Here is a 14,198-nt window from a genome sequence, read left to right on the forward strand (position 1 = left end):
TCGTCCAGTCAGACTGAGTTACGGCTTACTGAGTAACTTTCATCTCCCACACTCTCCACAAAACCTAAGGTTAAGGATTCCGACCTTTCCAGACCGAGCTATTGCAGTTACCGCTATAGCTGAGCATCTGGAGACACCGACAAGTTTAGGCTGTTTAAAAGGCACACGCTCTACTTTCCCCTAATTCTCTTACAGTGTAAATATTTATCTACATATCTACATGGAGAGCCTTAGACAATGAGCAGTCGAAAATTCAAGTTACAAATATTTTACACACAAAACACAAAAATAACCTGTAACACGACATGCAGTTATTTAGTTACATGGGGAGTCTTCCAAGCCTGGCAAGCCAGCGCTCCAACAGGTCTGTGTGCACTAAACCACTTCACATCCGTTATAGAAACACATTCTACAACAAATCAGTGTCTTAGTTTGCATTATGGTTCAGGCTTTTCTGACGGAGTTTATCCCTGTGTGCTGCATTCACACCTCCAAGCTCGTGAACCAGAAATCTTGACTTGGCTTCACAAAGAGTGATTTTTGTCATGCTCCTATGAGCAATAAGGCAAAACTGCCCCTTTGCGCAAGGATTATTTGTAAAATGATCTGCTCTAATTCTGGGTGCTTCATTACCGCAATCTTTTACCAGAAAACTTCACCATTTAACTTCTTAGTACAAAGTTAGGGAAGTATTTCAAGCAGTTACCTTAGTTCCATTGAAAGACAAAATAAAAAACCTGGGCAGCGTATAAAAGTTCCTTTTCTTTTTTTTCCTTCTCAAGTGTAATGCAACAGGCAGACAGTTAAATAAGTAGTCTTTTCAGGATTAAATATTTTAGCATTTGTTGGAGAAATGGTTCTAAGTATAAAGCATGGATACGTTAAGGTGACTAAATGATTAATGCACTTAAAGACAAGGCTACGTCTGATAAAAGCGATCACAAGAGTGCTCACAAAAGCAGCCCTGCTAAGGTACTAAAGTTCATTGTTAGAATTGTATTAGCAATAGGATAAAAAGCCAAACAGTCAAAACTCAACAGTCTCTCAACTCCTTATTTAAACTGTTTGTAACACTGAGACACGGAAGACGTCCGACTGTAGTTCAGAACAATTACGAGCGAGTTTCAATAGTTCATGATGGAAATCCACACGGATCCTAATACATTCTGATATTCATTTGTGAGTAAACATTAAGAGTGATCTTTGTTTTAATTTTAACCATTAGTGGTGGGTCATCATCGGGGAACAGCGTGAGGCATCACCTGTCAGACGAGGTTTGGTTTCACTGAAGATGTGGTTTGAGTTTCCGAAGGCTCACGGCTCTTGGAACGCGCTCGCTACGACAGCGTTGTTGCTAGGACAATTCCAAGAATCAGAAGCAATACGGTTACACATATAATTATGAACATCAATTTCTGCAAGAAAGAGAGAAAGGTTGAGATTGAAACAGCTTGCCAGACACTGAACTGCTTAAATACACACAGCCACAGAAAATGCACAGTATGATACCTGATGTGTTTGGGTTTTCTTTTGAAGAATACTCACTGCTATGATTATTATTGTTAGTTCTTTCCTAACACGCAGGTAACCACAGTTACAAGAGCTCTCTGTGTAGCACTGCTGTGTTTTGTTTCACAGAGTAACTGTAATTACTCAGACCCAACTTCTGTAAATGCCATTACGTATCGAACCAGATGCAAGACTGAACATTTACTCATCAAGGTCAGGTCTAAGTATAGTAACACTGCTCACTGCCACCCTCCTTGGATAAATATTTGTAGCCTGCTCCAGTCTCTACAATTGCACTTTGTGGAATTCAATAAGAGGTCAGTAAAAACACTGTGTGGGTAAAGCTCAGAAGGGCTCCAAGAAGAAAGGAAGGAAAAAAAGATGGGTTGTGTGTAAAGAAATGGAAGTCTGGCATTATGTCATTAGGTCAGGTATTTCTGACTATAAGCAATGACACATTAAATCCTCTTATCTGCCCATAAGCTCAAGCTGCAGCACCAAAACTAAAGAGTTCAGTATTAAAAGAGCGTTAGTACAGAAAACCGAACTGCTGAGGAGCTGTCTGAAGTGACATCCCACCCTTAATGCCTCCCGTAGCATCTGAAGATACTACATGTAGAAAGCTGAGCTGCTACTGGACTCAGAGTTAACTGCTATTTCCTACTGAGCATGGTTGGGTGTTACCTTGACAAAAACAGCAGATAAGCACCGCTTACAACAGATAATTGAGAGAATTCTCAAATTTATGTCCTAAAATTAGAAGCTTTGCAGACTTCCTTGAACAAATACGTTGTTGTTCCCCACTGTTTCGTTTAGTCTAGTATTAACAAACAGAAATTTCAGGGTGTTCTGCAAGGCAAAACAGCCAGCTTCATGGTTGCAGACATCTACTTTTATGTCAGCTCTACACAAGACCATTGGAAACCCTGTTTGATAAAGTTTCAAGTGTGAGCAGTATTCCATATCTCAGTGCAGTGTTTGCTGATGTGAACTTTCAGTATTAAAAAAAAATAAATTAAATAAAATCAAATGACAGGGCCAGGAGCACTAACTGGATATTTTTGTCTCGTTTCCTGCCGTGCTGATGTATTTCATGGCGTGACTGCGCTCTGTAAGTTTAGCAGCTCACCGCCAGATGTCAGCTTCCCAAATTCCCATGCACAGCACGTTACAGTATGCAGACAGAGCAGACCCAGCAAGGCATCTCAGCCCTACCCCCTGTACTGACTGTACACATATTAAGGGTTAGTAGGACAACAAGTTACCAGAGCAAAGTGAGAGCAAAATTAGTGGATTAGTTACTTACTGCCACATTGGCAGGAAGTCACGCACGCTGCGGCTATCCACGCGTCACCGAATACCAACAGACAAACCAATAATTAGAGCAATTATGGCAATCAACACCAATGACACAATGATAATTATCCACATTTTCTGTCAAAAAACGAGGTAGTATTATTATTATTATTATTATTAAGTACATTCAGACTTGCATTTACTTTCAGATTTTAAAGTAACCGGGTTGTAGACTCACGCTCATTTTTACTAAAGCCTGCAGTACTCTCAGATCGAGATCAATTTATGCACGCACTCTTGCACACACAGGAATGAACATTTTTAAACTGTTCACAGGTAAACTAGCATTATGGGGCAGTTGTCTCTAAAATCCTTTGCCAGATCTTCCTCTGTCACACAGTAATGTAGAACAACATCTAATCTAATTTTGAGTAACACAACTACACAAAAATAAAACGCATATATTAATTCTACCTTGAAGGACTGAATACAGCAACAAAAAATCAACTAAAACTGAAGGTAGCTTCATTCTGTGCCAAGTTAGTAACACACTGACTAGCACAATTAGGAAAGACAGCATACCCTTCGTGCTTTACTTTGATATCTAACTGCCTTTTTTGTCTCTTCTTTCGCATGTTCCACGTAATCTGATGCATTCATCACGTTCTTTTCTATGTTGTTGATCATCTCACCCTTAAAATGAAATTTTGAAGAAAGAAAATGTTATTATTGGGATGCTCGTTGAATGAACCTAAGAGAAGAAAAGCTATAGAGCACCAAGGATTATTTTAAACAAATGAATAATGTACGTATTAGCGGCCGACATTTTTTTCTGCTTTGATGGGTAAAGGAAAGAGGGAATGAGAAGCGAGGGCTCCGAGTTGTAACCGAACAGGGACACTGACGAGCAGGGCAGGCAGATTTCTCCCTTCTGCAGGAAGAAATCCTGAGCAGCTGAAAACACACCTGGATGGGAGGTGGTGTTTAACAGCCACAGCTGAGACTGCTGTAACTATTCTGACACAAGGCTCAACGGGTATCTACGAAAATGCAAATGTAATGCAGCTTCAAATGTTCCTCAGAACGGAGGGTTTACAATGTCAACACATAACAAATTCAAATCAAAGACAATGAGTGAAATTTGGTAATGAAATGGAGGATTGGTGAGAAATTACAGTAAGTCTGTTACCTGCGTTTCTGTCCATCAGGAGAAATAAGCAGCAGCAGTAAACAGCAAAGCATTAAAGAATGATGCACGAGTAACTGAGGTTCATTTCTAATTAAAAAGAAGACTGCTACCAATTTGCCTGGCTTGTATATTTAGTATCAAAGCTACACAGCACTTCTAGGACAAAACCCAATTAAAAAAAAAATTAAAAAGTTTCTCTCCTGAACATTGTGCTTTTCACTTCCCTGCATAATTTAAAGAATTATGTAGTTGCTACATAAAGACTACAAATAGAACAAATCTATGTACATGTCAAGACAAAGTTTGTAGGAGACAACTCGAATGACCTGTCAGTCCTTTCCTGTTAGCTATGACAGCAACCATACCTTTGGATTACGGGCAAGTCGCATACATCCTTGCTAACATTTTATTATACCACAGTAGTGCTTGATGTCTGTGGGAACCCTACATTCCAGACATCAGCCAACAGTCCAGGCGAGAGTTGTTCTTACTTAAACTTGCACAACATCTTCAAGCATATTGGAATATAAGCACGTTGAAGAAAATAATAAGTATACAAACTGAAAATATAGTCTGTGCTTAATTATTCATAGCATATACTACATCTACATTGTGTATTTGTCTAAAACAAAACAAAAAACCTTTAGTGATTAACCTTCATATACCCTAACCACAGCCAAAAACCACTAAGTCTGCACTATCTGAACACAAGCCGTTGTTTCTGCACATTTCAAGAGGAAGACTGGGGAAAAAAAATCCCCCTTCCATAAAGGTGTTTGAATTGGTTCATTTACCTGAGTCTCAACAAACATTGCCATGTCCATAAACATCTCATGTAGTTCCCGTATGCTGGACTCCAGTTTCATGATATCCTTGTGACGTGACTCGATTTCATTCAGAGCTTGCCTGGTTATTTGAGAGTCTGATATAATCTTTGGGAGAACGAGAAAAGATAGACATAAATATGTGCTGACACAATTATACAGAGGAGAAGCAGCAGAACAGGAGAGAGACAAAACTGGACCAGAAATACATACATCTGAAGTGAAAATTGAAGGATTGCCGCTCTCTAACATCTCTTCCAGTTCCTCATCCGTGGTGGTCTTTCCAGCTAGGACAGAAACAACAGTACTTCACGTAACGGCACCGACTCACTTCTGAACACAACATGTCACCTTACAGAATGGGGACAATTCAAAGAAAATTCTTGGACTGAGCATTTTTCAGGATAAAAGAAGGTAGTGTTTAGCCATTAACGTGCCATTCTGCATGTGAAAAAAAGGAAACCATACCAATTAAAAGTCAGAAAACAAATGTAGATGTAAAGCTACAATGAAGAATTCCTGGTTAGTGGGAGTTTTTTGTTCGTTTGGGGCTTTCTGGGTCAAACTGAAGACTCTGATCAGAAACATTTACAACGTACATACAAACCTTGTAAAGTGGAGAGATCGTCAGAAGGAAGAACTTGAGACAGAGTATTTGTGTAACATGCACTATTTACCTATTCCATCATGGGACACTGCCACCTAATTTACTCGCTACCCACCTCTGTGTGGGCAATAAAATCTTGACATAAATTTATTTTATGAACACAGGATTACATTCACACTGCACATAGAGAAGATGATTACGCATAGCATACCTTCACTTCTACACTTCATAATTCATCTACCAATTCAGGTTATTATTGCGTGTTTAAGCAGACTGAATCCTGCTGATCACACTGGTATGACAAATGCAAGGGTTACAAGTTAAGTAACACATTCAAATAATTTATATTGCACAGCTTTAAAAGTTATGTATCAAATCCCTCTTCTTCCCATGAGTATCTGTAATAACTCATAATTCTGTCCTATCAGACAAAATCTACAGTTTGAATATTGCTTCCTGATGTGAATACCCAAGAATGATGTAAATCTGCTTCAACATTTGTAGTGCTCAGGAACGGCTGAAGGCCGTAATTGGGCCATAACAGAAGAGCCATGTCCTGAAGTACCGGGGTCCCTCCTCTCATGCTAGTAAAGCAGAATTTAACTTGCCCAATAAACATTACTGAAATGCTAAACTGAACCATTAGCATCAGAGGCTAATGACAAATTTGAGAAGCACATGAAAAGCAAAGCCTTCTTATAATTTGCCAACTTTTCTGTTTGCACTTGCTGCTTCAGCAATTCATGTATTTGCTTTTAGAGGAGATACCCAAAAAGGCTAATCTTAGGTACAAGATACTCTGCATTTTCACTTTTTTAGACACCTTCCAAGGCAGATGCTGCAGTTCAGAGCAGAGTCAAACACCTTTCTGAATACTCCTCATGACAATCAACGATGAAGTAAAACGTGAGTCCGTCAACAAATGATGAGCAGACGCACAACAGCACAGATTTTATGTCAGCTTTTTTATGTCAACAATTAAACAAATGTTCTTATTGACAAAAATAGCACAGCATAAAGAGATGATGGCCTGTTCAACATGGTAATTTTGGAACGGCTTTTAATAACACTTGCTGTCTTCAGAGTGCAGCTTTTCTTAATGTTTCCTTTAAAGGTGCACCATTAGAAATAAATGAAACAAAGGAAAAAGGTAATTTAATAATTTTCAACACAGAATAAATGATTTAGTGAGTCTTCTCTATTTTCTTTACAGCTGTTCTGAAGAGCAGTACCAAAGAGCTCAAGTCATCTGGTAAACTGTTTCTTTTCCCTAACATGCTTCAGGGTGCCCAAGATGTACGATGCTTTGTACCATCTTAAGTAATAACAAACAAGGGAGGTACTAACAACATAATTAGTAGTTTTTTTTAAGAACAGCGTATTCAGGTCACTTACTTATCTCTAATTGTCTCTGTATCCGACCTTTGCTGCGTTCTCGAAAAAGAGTTTGGGTCTCGTTGTATTCCGTCATGACCTCCACAAACTTGTGGGCCAGTACAGAGTGCTGTTTTTGGAGGGTTGAGAAATGTGGAACAAAAACATTTATTTTTTTATACAGCAAACAGTACTGCACAACAACTGAAAGTGGTATTTACGCTTCAACAAAACAGAACACGAAGTTCTGAAACTGTATCTGAAAACATACCTGTGTTTTTCTTATCCTGAGGTCCACTGATGTCCGATTTGCATTTTCACCCTGATCAAAGCTCTGTTCAATAGCTAAGAACAATACAAGAACATTATGAGTCAAAGTTCAGTATCACTATTTAATAGTGTAGCTCAGTTACTCTGCAAATACTATCAATTTTTACTTTTTTCATGTAAAATCTCCCTACAAACATCTTCAACATTTCAGAGGGAGGAGTAAGATGGCAGCAATATACTATATACCTATATATATACACACTATATATTATCTCCATATAAATTTAAAATAATGTTGATAATTGGTACGGATCTTAAAACACAGTAACTACTACTCTTAACCTAAGAGTCACACAACTGTCCATTACTCTGGAAAAAATTCAAAAGGTGTAACAAAATGGGCTGCTCTTACAGTTTAAAGAATAAACACCAAACCCCAGTGTTTGTGGCAGGACAAAAGCATTAGTAACTGGAATACAGCAACATTAAAACATTCAATAGACTTCAAAACCTATGCTAAACAATTAAGACGTACTCATAGAGGAAAGTCCCAGCAAAACGAGCTGGTCTGAATTTAAAATCCAACAGGTGCTCTAGAGCAAAACCCTATGTAGAAATTTATGCCATGGAGACTTTTTGCAATTAAAGTTAATCTTCCTCCCAAACATCCCAACCAAAACCAGCACTTCAGTAGCAGAGTACATTCCTACAGAGGAATTACTTAGCATTGTAATTTTCTAGGTTATTTCTGAAAGCAATCTTGGTTTTTGTCCTGTTCCACAAACCAGGCTGTGCTGAGACCTGGTATTTATCCCCGGTGAACCCTGCCAAGGAGCAATAACGTAGAGGATGATCCTGTTACTGCCATGGGCTGCACATCACTTGGCAGGGAGGTGGTTCTCTTTTATATAAATTATCTTTTAAAAGAGCTGTTCAATACAATCTATGCATACACGATGCAGCTTCTAATGTTTAGAAGTACAACTCCAATGCATTAAGTTGTAACACTGCTACCATCCTGAATCACTACAAGAGACAGTAGTTTTATTTCTCCTCACAACTTACCCTTTAACCTGGCTCGGATTTTATTAGCAATCTTCTTTATTTCCTCATTTAATTCTTCAAGTTCTTCCTTTGTTCCTTCAGAAAATGAAAAAACAGTTTTTTAGAACTGTTAATGACTGCTAACAGTAATCCAGCCACCACCTACAACTCTACCTTGCAACCTTATAACTGTATCCAGTACAACCATGCAGAGAATTTGCTTATTATACTCCAAAGTATTTTAAACACCACTTTTATAGCAGCATACAATCAGATTCCTCCTTCTCATGGCAGGTCCTTATGCTTGGGAAATGTTATTGTCAAATCACCAACCAAACCAGGTGATAAAATACTCCACGTTTTTTCTTAATGTGACACTTTCAGGGCAATATTCATTTGTTGGTTAAAGTTCAAGTGGACTGAAGTCTACCAAGTGAAAATACAGATTTATCTCACATTTTTGCAGTTCTGTTGTTTATCACAGACTCATTGCTCTTGCCCTTATTAATGTAACTGTACCATGAACTACCTGTATTGTTTTTAAGAATAGAGTATTCATGAAGAACGTAGCTAGATCTGTTACTGAGTTTACTGAAGACACTAGATTCACAAGAGCACACATCACTTACATGCAATGCCACGTTCCTACACAGCTCAGATGCATTAATCACAAATAAAAATAACTGAGCTGAGACCACAGCTTTTAAACATTCAGATGAGCCCTTACTAAACCTTATATTCATTGACTGTATAAGATTGTGAGACAAAAAGCAGTCTGCAAAATTATCTGCAGGAATAAAACGTATGTCCATCCATAAACAAAGAAAACAGGGGGAAAAGAAAAACTAACATCCAAAGCTCGGTTTCCATCAACAAGAAGATAAATGTTAAGCTTGTGTTGCAACGTTTCACAAAAATATCTTGGCATCTTTTCTTCCCTTTTCTTGAAGCCCTGCGCACAAACCCAGGCATGACTGGAATTGAGAAGCATTGAGAACAGAGAAGGTTCCATATTTTGGGTAAGTTCTCTGCTCAGAAAGCACATCCTCACTTTTGCCTCTGGAGTCAGAGCCTCTACAAACAGGGCTCAGGCATGGAAGTGCCGCTGCAGCGCTGGCTGCGGTGTCAGACAGGATCCTGTCCCTGCTGGAGGGTCCACAGAAGGTGACGGCTCTACCCTGCCAGATGACAGCTTCAACACTTTCACTGATGCAAAGAAAGTAGCCCCTAGGTTTACCAAGACACACACATCTGAGATCTAAAACAAGTGATACTCACTTCCTTCAGGATTTGGTGCTGACAGGATAATGCTGTGCTGCTTCTTCACTTCTTCCACGTTTTGTGCTATTTTTGCTATATTATTTCTAAGTTCCACAGCTTCAGCACTTTCACTAATGCAAAGAAATGCAAGTAGCCCCTAGGTTTACCAAGACACACACATCTGAGATCTAAAACAAGTGATACTCACTTCCTTCAGGATTTGGTGCTGACAGGATAATGCTGTGCTGCTTCTTCACTTCTTCCACGTTTTGTGCTATTTTTGCTATATTATTTCTAAGTTCCTCAACCTAGAGGAGGAGAAATACGCCAATGAAAACATGAAAATAATTCCAGGCAAAGATTCATGTTTTTATAAAAACATCTTTGGTAAGAAAAATCGTAAAGTATTTCATTGCAACATTTATAAGGATGTCACAGAAATCCCAGCAGAAATGTTGGCATTTAAACAGCTTGCACTTGTTTATTTTTTAAGAAAAATGAGTATTAATAGCAAATATATTCTGTACAGCCAAAAATGTAAGTGCCACTATTCTTAATAAAAAAGATTCTTAAATTTTATAAGCAAATTCCTTGTCGACAGGGAATTAAAAACACTTCTGTGCAGTGAAAACAGAAAATACCCTCAAATAAACACGCAAAAGCGTCGCCAACATTTGATTTGGCATAACATTACAAAGCATATTTGAGGGTTTGTGTAGATGAATTTTTAAAGCTAGTTACAGAAATTAAAAGGCAAAGATAAAACTGTAAGTCTTTAATGCACAGTGAAAACTGTAACTTCACCTGTTGGAAGAAGTCATCCATAAAATGGTCTTTTTCAACAATAACTGTCTCCCCATCTTCGTTTCCTTTATGCTGTAAAAGACAACAAAACAAGTCTATGAAGTAAAACTCGGAATACTGCTCTGAAACAACTATGGCTTCTTCTGCATTGCTCCTGCACACCCATTTTTGTCAAGATTCTGCAAAGCTAAAAAAAGGAAAGTTTTCCTCTTCCGAGGACTGTCACCTAAAAACAAACAAGCAGAGAGGTTAAAGAAAGTCACCTGGGTACGATGAAGTGGTGAATGGCAAGGCTCCACTCCCTAAAAAACTTCAGGACACAGTCAGTCCAAGTGATGGCACAGTTTTCATTAGCTGCCAAAAACTATTCCAATACAATTTTGCATGCAATTACTCTCACAGCATAAAGACACTTCCATGGTGATGGAATACGAACCAAGAATAATATTCACTTTACTAGTACTGCAAAGGAAGCCCCCTCAAAGAAATGCTAAGAGGGGTGCTGCTGGCTGACTTGTGATGCAGTAAACTGAACATCTAATGGGAGCCAGAAGGAAAAGTTATCAACATCTGCGTACTAGTTTTGCCCTCTGGTGCCTTCAAGGTTGCCATCCCACACCAATTCAGGTATAATTATGCCACGCTGAACTACATATGCAGTACATCACTGAGAAAGCCTTAGAATAGCAGCCAAGGAGGACGGAGCTCAAGCTGACAGCCTCTCACACATCTCCAGGGCACACACCCAGTATGTTCCCTGAGTCACACTTCCCTAGCCCTCGGGCCAGCCCAGCACAATATAAGGATCTTGACAGCAGCCAAAATTCAGATTTGCTCAAAGGAGGAGAAAATTAACACACATCACACAGAGGCAAAGACTTCCAGCTTCCATGCTCTCTAGTTCCCTCTGTAGGGCACAGACTGAACTGCACTGAACAAAATTAATATATTATTCTACCATAAAATCAATGAGTTATCTGTTAGAAAAAAATCCCTATAAGATAGGCAACATTGAAAGATTTTCCTGTTCAAGTCTCTTTTTTTCTTACAAGCCCCTGATCCTATTACCCAATACACCCTTTGTTTTATTAAATTGGGTGAGATGTGTATTATTTACATGACAATTCTGCAATTTAATCCAGTGTCAAACACTGCTATTACCTAATAAAGGTTATATTCAGCAATGACCTACACACCAAAATCTACCAAGACTGCCCCAAATCTTCAAGGAATGGAATTACTTATACTTCGTGACAGCTCCTTTCCTACAAATGCAGGGAGCACATGAATGACAACATTTTTGTAAGAAATCATCTGGGTTTTATGCCCAGGGGAGCCATAATGCCTCAACTGAAATATAAGAATTTAAATGTTATTGCTCTCCTGAAACACCCCCCAATCACTCATAATGCTGTGTGTGTTATTAAGGACTCCTTGTAGTTACTCATTTCGGGAAGATGACTGCTAGAACTCAGCATTAAAGAATCCATCCTCTGGGGCTGTCATCAATTACCAGCGAGGAAGACTGGGCTCAAATGAAGTTACCCAACTTTCACCCATACCAGAGACTGCAGTGCTACACATCTACCAGTTATAAACTGAAAAATAAGCTACACTTTAAAGACATTTAATTTCATTACCTATGTAAAAGAACACCTTCTGCTTACATTGACTGAGTGAAGAAAAATCTTTCTAATTGTTTATGACCACATTCTGTATTTGAAAATACAAATGAAAGTAGTATCAGCCAAGAGATTCAGCATGTCAGCTTTTAGTTTGGTCAGAAGATCTTAGTGAAACATTAAACACCCGAGTGAATCTTAAACAAGGGAAAGACACAGATCTTCGAAGTCCTGTTGGTGGATGCTAGGCTGGAAGGGAGCAGCCATGATTACCCACCCTGTGCTCAGTTCCAGCTTCATTTCACTGTCACATTTGGCTGCAATGACACCACTGACAGATCACTGTACTGCCTACAATTTGCTGAAGGATTTATGGACAACCTACTTTGACAATCAGCACTTGAGACACCCGATGACTTGTCAACCTCTATTCTCTATCTTCTTAAACCACCGCTTACTTAAAGCATAGCTTATTTGCTAACTCTCTTCAACTTAAGCGATGCACCTTCTTTTGACAAGCACACAATTCAACCAAGAACTGCCTTGTCATAAAGATTAGCAGGAACATATTCTTTCTCCCAGACCTTACCTCCCCGGTACAAGCAGTATCACAAAAAACTGATCAAAAGCTTCACGTCAACGCCAAGAGCAATATAATGAAGTCTGTTTGCAGCTCACACCTTGACCTTGGGACTGAATGTCTGGGCCATACAACTCCATAAACTTTCATAGACTCATAAATTGTACCAAGTTCCCTCGGAAGCTGGTTTATATGATAGAGTCCAGATATTCAGACAATATCATTTCTCAGGTCCAAGTAGGAGCTATCCTAATGGTTTATGAAACTTTCTGACGTTTCCCATACCATATAGCATTGCAGAAATAAGTCCAGCTTGAGACATCTTACCAAATTAATTTTTGACCTAAAAATGTATTACTTGCCCTTGAAATCCTGTTCAGGTGTAGTTAATTCTCAGTCCAGGCTGCAAGAATAACTGGCCACCATCATCCCAACGAATCAGACCAAGGAGGGAGTTACAGGATGTTACAGTTTCTCCTTACAGCATCAGTGTTTCCAGAAACTCCTTGATATCAAAGTAGCCAAGGAGAGCTTACGGAGGGGCAGGAGATCTGTCAGGCAGCTTTGCAGGTCAATCATTAACACGGATTTAGCAGCATTATTGTACAACCAGAAAAACTTCATATGGTAAGATTGTATAAAAACCTGCACTGTTACGATGTGGAAAACACACAGCTCATCTTCAGAGAATGCCATGTTTCAACAAAGACGAATGTGAGAGGTTAATTGGGGAAAAAAGAACTCCGTAATGTTTCCCTCCTGCTCAAAATGTTCATTTTGCATTTTTTCCATACCAACAAATTCTACCAATTTTAACTTTTGTGACTTCACTCATTTGGGGGAACCAAGTGAATGCCCAAAAAATAGTTCACAAAAAATCACAGCAGTTCTGTTCAAGTTACAGGTCCTTGTTTAAATAAAAAGCTACGATCAAATATAAAGGTAATTTTTAAAGGTTACCTGTAAAATATCCTCAGTGATGCTCAAGAATAAAAAAATATAAAAAGCATGTATTTAAAATGATTCCCTTATCAAGCAAGAAACAATGGATTTAAACAGAAAGTTCTGCACTATTTCAGCATGTAACAATGCACCCTAAACTTGAGACTTACCATGCTTAAGCAGAGAAGCATTACATCTTACCTCTGTCTTAAATGGTTTAACAACAATAACAAGAAAATTTGAATGAGTTTATTAGCAGACCTTGTAAAAGACATCTGGTTTTAATATCTGACATAGCTACACGTGCTGAACTGAGTGTGTGAACACAGATTCTACAGCGCTTTTTAAGCCATTTTAAGATGGACTTGCATCCTTGAACAGAAAACCATTAAAGGCTGCGAGAATATTTTACACAATCATTGCTATGTACTTTGTTTGGTTTTTGTTTTGTTTTCTTCCCTAAATACCATAAACCACTGCTGAAAGCAGCATCTTGGATCAGAGAGGGCCTTTTATTCTTCTTTTCGTCTTACACTAATCTGTGCTCCAATAAAGAAAAGTTCATTTTGGCCTGCTTGGAACAATTCACAAACTACATTAAAATAGTCCCCTAAAAGTGGAAAAATACAAATATAATTGCTATCTTTGAAAAAGCATGTACTCTACAGGGTGTTTTCCAGCTAGAAAATAAGAGTAAGCAATGTTATCTGAAGGCCATATAATCTGCACATCTTCAACAACTTCTTTCCCCAGCAACAATTTTAGTGCCGTTTAACTGCCTCATTATAGCATATTAACAAAAAGATCACAAAGTTATGATAATTTTATGTTAATAGGCCACAAACATTGACAAGTAACATTTGTCTTCTTTATAAAG

At 38.5% G+C, this 14,198-nt stretch overlaps 1 protein-coding gene across 2 annotated transcripts; it reads right to left on the bottom strand.

Annotated features, from left to right (window-relative positions):
- Nucleotides 1–1,128: 1,128 nt before the first annotated feature.
- Nucleotides 1,129–10,245, bottom strand: STX4 (syntaxin 4). 2 transcript variants are annotated; one of them, XM_010185833.1, is made up of 10 exons: nucleotides 10,178–10,245; nucleotides 9,582–9,681; nucleotides 8,135–8,209; nucleotides 7,071–7,144; nucleotides 6,821–6,929; nucleotides 5,032–5,105; nucleotides 4,789–4,926; nucleotides 3,388–3,498; nucleotides 2,816–2,943; nucleotides 1,129–1,415 (listed from the first exon to the last, which is right to left on the bottom strand). In XM_010185833.1, the coding sequence occupies exons 1-9, from the start codon at nucleotides 10,196–10,198 to the stop codon at nucleotides 2,860–2,862; spliced, it is 786 nt and encodes a 261-aa protein (XP_010184135.1). In that variant the 5' UTR covers nucleotides 10,199–10,245; the 3' UTR covers nucleotides 1,129–1,415; nucleotides 2,816–2,859. The 2 variants fall into 2 exon arrangements, with proteins under 2 accessions (XP_010184135.1, XP_010184137.1); XM_010185835.1 differs by lacking the exon at nucleotides 2,816–2,943 and having other exon boundaries at nucleotides 1,338–1,415.
- Between the last annotated feature and the right edge of the window lie 3,953 nt (nucleotides 10,246–14,198).

The sequence above is a fragment of the Mesitornis unicolor genome, unplaced genomic scaffold (genome assembly GCF_000695765.1).
Source record: "Mesitornis unicolor isolate BGI_N332 unplaced genomic scaffold, ASM69576v1 scaffold6096, whole genome shotgun sequence".
Taxonomy (NCBI): Eukaryota; Metazoa; Chordata; class Aves; order Mesitornithiformes; family Mesitornithidae; genus Mesitornis; species Mesitornis unicolor.

Bases quoted from the DNA above. Each gene is read 5' to 3' on its own strand.
- STX4 (XM_010185833.1), bottom strand. From the start codon at position 10,198: ATGGATGACTTCTTCCAACAG. The intron at 9,682-10,177 runs GTGAAGTTACAG...CTCCTCCTCTAG, and splicing joins TGGATGACTTCTTCCAACAG to GTTGAGGAACTTAGAAATAA. The intron at 5,106-6,820 runs GTAAGTGACCTG...TTTCTGTCCTAG, and splicing joins ACAGAGACAATTAGAGATAA to CTGGAAAGACCACCACGGAT.